At 51.6% G+C, this 6,000-nt stretch overlaps 1 protein-coding gene across 1 annotated transcript in view; it reads right to left on the bottom strand.

Moving 5' to 3' along the window:
• Positions 1–685: 685 nt before the first annotated feature.
• Positions 686–6,000, bottom strand: part of dyrk3 (dual specificity tyrosine phosphorylation regulated kinase 3) — a 41,745-nt gene continuing 36,430 nt past the window's right edge. Inside the window, exons 5-6 of the mRNA XM_065004725.1 lie at positions 2,818–3,207; positions 686–1,578 (exon numbers count right to left, since the gene is read on the bottom strand). Coding sequence (XP_064860797.1) covers positions 865–1,578; positions 2,818–3,207 — 1,104 coding nt within the window. The 3' untranslated portion in view covers positions 686–864. The remainder of the gene's footprint in view (positions 1,579–2,817; positions 3,208–6,000) is intronic.

The raw sequence follows: 6,000 nt of genomic DNA, 5'->3' as shown, positions 1-6,000 counted from the left end.
TCAGGGTCTAGACCTGGGACACCAGGTGGGTGATTCCCCTCATCAGGGTCTAGACCTGGGACACCAGGTGGGTGATTCCCCTCATCAGGGACAGGTCTAGACCTGGGACACCAGGTGGGTGATTCCCCTCATCAGGGACAGGTTTAGACCTGGGACACCAGGTGGGCGATTCCCTTCATCAGGGTCGAGACCTGGGACACCAGGTGGGTGATTCCCCTCTAATCAGGGACTGGTTTAGACCTGGGACACCAGGTGGGTGATTCCCCTCTAATCAGGGACTGGTCTAGACCTGGGACACCAGGTGGGTGATTCCCCTCTAATCAGGGACTGATTTAGACCTGGGACACCAGGTGGGTGATTCCCCTCTAATCAGGGACTGATTTAGACCTGGGACACCAGGTGGGTGATTCCCCTCATCAGGGTCTAGACCTGGGACACCAGGTGGGTGATTCCCCTCATCAGGGTCTAGACCTGGGACACCAGGTGGGTGATTCCCCTCATCAGGGTCTAGACCTGGGACACCAGGTGGGTGATTCCCCTCATCAGGGTCTAGACCTGGGACACCAGGTGGGTGATTCCCCTCATCAGGGACTGGTCTAGACCTGTAATGAATGATGAGGTAGGAGAGCAACAGGGCCAGAGCTGCTCTAAGGTGTGTATGTAGTAATCACTGAGTCAGTTAATCTGCTGTATACACCTTTATATATAGTCTGTCCAACGGCCGTTCATCAGATACAATTCTAAATCAACACCTGGAGTGTCCACACGTTCCAAAATAATTAAAAACACAGAAAACCAAAAGAGAAAAGAACAACCACCCAACTAATTTAAAAACCTTCTGGTTCTGTCCCTCTCTCCATCTGTCTATGAGACCAGTTTGGGCAGCACGGTGCGGAGGGGTATGGACCCTGCTGAGTCTCCCATCATGTTGGCTCTCTGTTTGTGATTTGCCGCTGTGCCGCTCCCTCCTTTAGCCGGCAGGATGGATGGGAAGGAGGTAGAGTGGTGTTCTGTCGCTCCTTTCTTCTCCCCAGCGGCGGGGGCCAGGGGCTTAGGCAGGCGTCGGTAGAGCCAGGGGTGTCTGAGGGCCTGACTAGGGGTCAGTCTGCTGGAAGGGTCCCAGTCTAGACACCTCTTAATAAAGTCTGTAAAGGTGATATCTCCACATCCCTTCAGGGCCGCGCTCCACTCTTTACTGGCAGGGGGACCCCGGAGCTTCCCCCTGCGCGAGCGGGAGCCCGTGAACACCGTGGCCCCACTGGGTAAGGTGTTCGCCCCGCAGTAGCGCGGGTGGCCCTTGGAGGAGATGAAGTTCTTAGCCCTCTTGGCTTGCTCCAGCAGCTTGGTAGGGGGCATGCCCAGTAGCTCCATGACACAGGCCAGCTGGTCCCCCTCGTCCTCGCCTGGGAACATGGGATACCCTGTCAGCAGCTCAGCCAGGATACAGCCAAATGACCACATGTCAATGGGGAGACCGTAGCGTGACCCCAGGATGACCTCAGGGGCACGGTAGAAGCGGGACTGGATGTACGTGTAGACACGCTGGTGATGGAAACATGACGAACCAAAGTCTATCACCTGGACAGAGAGACCGAGTCAGACACAGAAATAGCAAGGCAAGGAGCAAGTGTGTAGTGTGTGTATAGTGTGTAGTGTGTGTGTGTGTGTGTGTGTGTAGAGTGTGTGTGTGTGTGTGTGTGTGTGTGTGTGTGTGTGTGTGTGTATAGTGTGTGTGTGTGTGTAGTGTGTGTGTGTAGTGTGTGTGTATAGTGTGTGTGTAGTGTGTGTAGTGTGTATAGTCGTTCCATCCTCACCTTGATTCCACTCCGTCCCTGCTGTTTCAGCAGTATATTCTCTGTGTGTGTGTGTAGTGTATAGTGTGTGTAGTGTGTGTGTGTCTGTGTGTAGTGTAGTGTGTGTGTGTAGTGTGTGTAGTGTGTGTGTGTCTGTGTGTAGTGTAGTGTGTATAGTGTGTGTGTAGTGTGTGTGTGTATAGTGTGTGTGTAGTGTGTGTATAGTGTGTAGTGTGTGTGTGTAGTGTAGTGTGTATAGTGTGTGTGTAGTGTGTAGTGTGTGTGTAGTGTAGTGTAGTGTGTGTAGTCGTTCCATCCTCACCTTGATTCCACTCCGTCCCTGCTGTTTCAGCAGTATATTCTCTGTGTGTAGTGTGTGTAGTGTAGTGTGTATAGTGTGTGTGTAGTGTAGTGTGTATAGTGTGTTGTAAGTCGCTCTGGATAAGAGCGTCTGCTAAATGACTTAAATATAAATGTGTGTGTAGTGTGTGTGTAGTGTGTGTATAGTGTGTGTATAGTGTGTGTATAGTGTAGTGTGTATAGTGTGTGTGTAGTGTGTAGTGTGTGTGTGTAGTCGTTCCATCCTCACCTTGATTCCACTCCGTCCCTGCTGTTTCAGCAGTATATCTCTGTAGTGTGTAGTGTGTGTGTAGTGTGTAGTGTGTATAGTCCGTGCTGTTTCAGCAGTATAGTGTAGTGTGTATAGTGTGTGTGTAGTGTGTAGTGTGTGTGTGTAGTCGTTCCATCCTCACCTTGATTCCACTCCGTCCCTGCTGTTTCAGCAGTATATTCTCTGTGTGTAGTGTGTGTAGTGTAGTGTGTGTAGTGTAGTGTGTGTAGTGTGTGTGTAGTTCCATCCTCACCTTGATTCCACTCCGTCCCTGCTGTTTCAGCAGTATATTGTGTGTGTGTAGTGTGTAGTGTAGTGTGTATAGTGTGTGTGTAGTGTAGTGTGTATAGTGTGTGTGTAGTGTAGTGTGTATAGTGTGTGTGTAGTGTGTGTGTATAGTCGTTCCATCCTCACCTTGATTCCACTCCGTCCCTGCTGTTTCAGCAGTATGTTCTCCGGCTTCAGGTCACAGTGAATGATCCGGTGTCGGTTCAACGCCTCCAGACACTGCAGGATGCTGTGGGCGAACTTCCTGACCAGCGGCAGACTGAAGCCCTGGAACTTATTCCTCTTGATCAGCTCATACAGGTTCATGCTGAGCAGTTCAAAGGTCATGCAGATGTGGTTTCTGAAGGTGAAGTGTTCTAGCATGTGGACGGCGTTCATGGTTCCGGAGCGGTCCTGCTTACGGAGATGCTCGAGGATACGTATCTCCTCCTGGGCTTGGCGGTGGAAACGCTTCTCGTTACGGACCATCTTCAGAGCCAGGTGCTGCTGCAGCTTGTGGTCGTACACCTTCGCCACCTGGTCATCAGATCAATATATATATATATATATATTTGTCAATACGTCAGTTATCCCATCAATACATCTATCAGGTAATCAATCAAAAACCAAACAATAGGCTGTTGTAGCACCTTGAGAGGACTAGGGTTAGGGTTCAATGGTTAAGGGTCAGGTTGCATAAAACCTCTTAAGTGTTTCACTTGTAGTTTGATACCAAGGAGATCACTGATTAGTAAGGAACTCCCCTCACCTGGTTGTCGAGGTCTCAGTAAGGAACTCCCCTCACCTGGTTGTCGAGGTCTCAGTAAGGAACTCCCCTCACCTGGTTGTCTAGGTCTCAGTAAGGAACTCCCCTCACCTGGTTGTCTAGGTCTCAGTAAGGAACTCCCCTCACCTGGTTGTCTAGGTCTCAGTAAGGAACTCCCCTCACCTGGTTGTCGAGGTCTCAGTAAGGAACTCCCCTCACCTGGTTGTCTAGGTCTTAGTAAGGAACTCCCCTCACCTGGTTGTCTCAGTAAGGAACTCCCCTCACCTGGTTGTCTCAGTAAGGAACTCCCCTCACCTGGTTGTCTCAGTAAGGAACTCCCCTCACCTGGTTGTCTCAGTAAGGAACTCCCCTCACCTGGTTGTCTAGGTCTCAGTAAGGAACTCCCCTCACCTGGTTGTCTCAGTAAGGAACTCCCCTCACCTGGTTGTCTAGGTCTCAGTAAGGAACTCCCCTCACCTGGTTGTCTAGGTCTCAGTAAGGAACTCCCCTCACCTGGTTGTCTAGGTCTCAGTAAGGAACTCCCCTCACCTGGTTGTCCAGGTCTCAGTAAGGAACTCCCCTCACCTGGTTGTCCAGGTCTCAGTAAGGAACTCCCCTCACCTGGTTGTCCAGGTCTCAGTAAGGAACTCACCTCACCTGGTTGTCGAGGTCTCAGTAAGGAACTCACCTCACCTGGTTGTCGAGGTCTCAGTAAGGAACTCACCTCACCTGGTTGTCTAGGTCTCAGTAAGGAACTCCCCTCACCTGGTTGTCTAGGTCTCAGTAAGGAACTCCCCTCACCTGGTTGTCGAGGTCTCAGTAAGGAACTCCCCTCACCTGGTTGTCTAGGTCTCAGTAAGGAACTCCCTCACCTGGTTGTCTAGGTCTCAGTAAGGAACTCCCTCACCTGGTTGTCCAGGTCTCAGTAAGGAACTCCCCTCACCTGGTTGTCTAGGTCTCAGTAAGGAACTCCCCTCACCTGGTTGTCGAGGTCTCAGTAAGGAACTCCCCTCACCTGGTTGTCTAGGTCTCAGTAAGGAACTCCCCTCACCTGGTTGTCGAGGTCTCAGTAAGGAACTCCCCTCACCTGGTTGTCGAGGTCTCAGTAAGGAACTCCCCTCACCTGGTTGTCTAGGTCTCAGTAAGGAACTCCCCTCACCTGGTTGTCTAGGTCTCAGTAAGGAACTCCCCTCACCTGGTTGTCTAGGTCTCAGTAAGGAACTCCCCTCACCTGGTTGTCGAGGTCTCAGTAAGGAACTCCCCTCACCTGGTTGTCTAGGTCTTAGTAAGGAACTCCCCTCACCTGGTTGTCTCAGTAAGGAACTCCCCTCACCTGGTTGTCTCAGTAAGGAACTCCCCTCACCTGGTTGTCTCAGTAAGGAACTCCCCTCACCTGGTTGTCTAGGTCTTAGTAAGGAACTCCCCTCACCTGGTTGTCTCAGTAAGGAACTCCCCTCACCTGGTTGTCTCAGTAAGGAACTCCCCTCACCTGGTTGTCTCAGTAAGGAACTCGCCTCACCTGGTTGTCTAGGTCTCAGTAAGGAACTCCCCTCACCTGGTTGTCTAGGTCTCAGTAAGGAACTCCCCTCACCTGGTTGTCTAGGTCTCAGTAAGGAACTCCCCTCACCTGGTTGTCCAGGTCTCAGTAAGGAACTCCCCTCACCTGGTTGTCCAGGTCTCAGTAAGGAACTCCCCTCACCTGGTTGTCCAGGTCTCAGTAAGGAACTCACCTCACCTGGTTGTCGAGGTCTCAGTAAGGAACTCACCTCACCTGGTTGTCGAGGTCTCAGTAAGGAACTCACCTCACCTGGTTGTCTAGGTCTCAGTAAGGAACTCCCCTCACCTGGTTGTCTAGGTCTCAGTAAGGAACTCCCCTCACCTGGTTGTCGAGGTCTCAGTAAGGAACTCCCCTCACCTGGTTGTCGAGGTCTCAGTAAGGAACTCCCCTCACCTGGTTGTCTAGGTCTCAGTAAGGAACTCCCCTCACCTGGTTGTCTAGGTCTCAGTAAGGAACTCCCCTCACCTGGTTGTCTAGGTCTCAGTAAGGAACTCCCCTCACCTGGTTGTCTCAGTAAGGAACTCCCCTCACCTGGTTGTCTAGGTCTCAGTAAGGAACTCCCCTCACCTGGTTGTCTAGGTCTCAGTAAGGAACTCCCCTCACCTGGTTGTCTAGGTCTCAGTAAGGAACTCCCCTCACCTGGTTGTCGAGGTCTCAGTAAGGAACTCCCCTCACCTGGTTGTCTAGGTCTCAGTAAGGATCTCCCCTCACCTGGTTGTCTCAGTAAGGAACTCCCCTCACCTGGTTGTCTAGGTCTCAGTAAGGAACTCCCCTCACCTGGTTGTCTAGGTCTCAGTAAGGAACTCACCTCACCTGGTTGTCTAGGTCTCAGTAAGGAACTCCCCTCACCTGGTTGTCTAGGTCTCAGTAAGGAACTCCCCTCACCTGGTTGTCTAGGTCTCAGTAAGGAACTCCCCTCACCTGGTTGTCTAGGTCTCAGTAAGGAACTCCCCTCACCTGGTTGTCGAGGTCTCAGTAAGGAACTCCCCTCACCTGGTTGTCGAGG

Source organism: Oncorhynchus nerka, linkage group LG2, assembly GCF_034236695.1.
Source record: "Oncorhynchus nerka isolate Pitt River linkage group LG2, Oner_Uvic_2.0, whole genome shotgun sequence".
Taxonomy (NCBI): domain Eukaryota; kingdom Metazoa; phylum Chordata; class Actinopteri; order Salmoniformes; family Salmonidae; genus Oncorhynchus; species Oncorhynchus nerka.
This window is presented reverse-complemented; position numbering and strand designations above follow the sequence as displayed.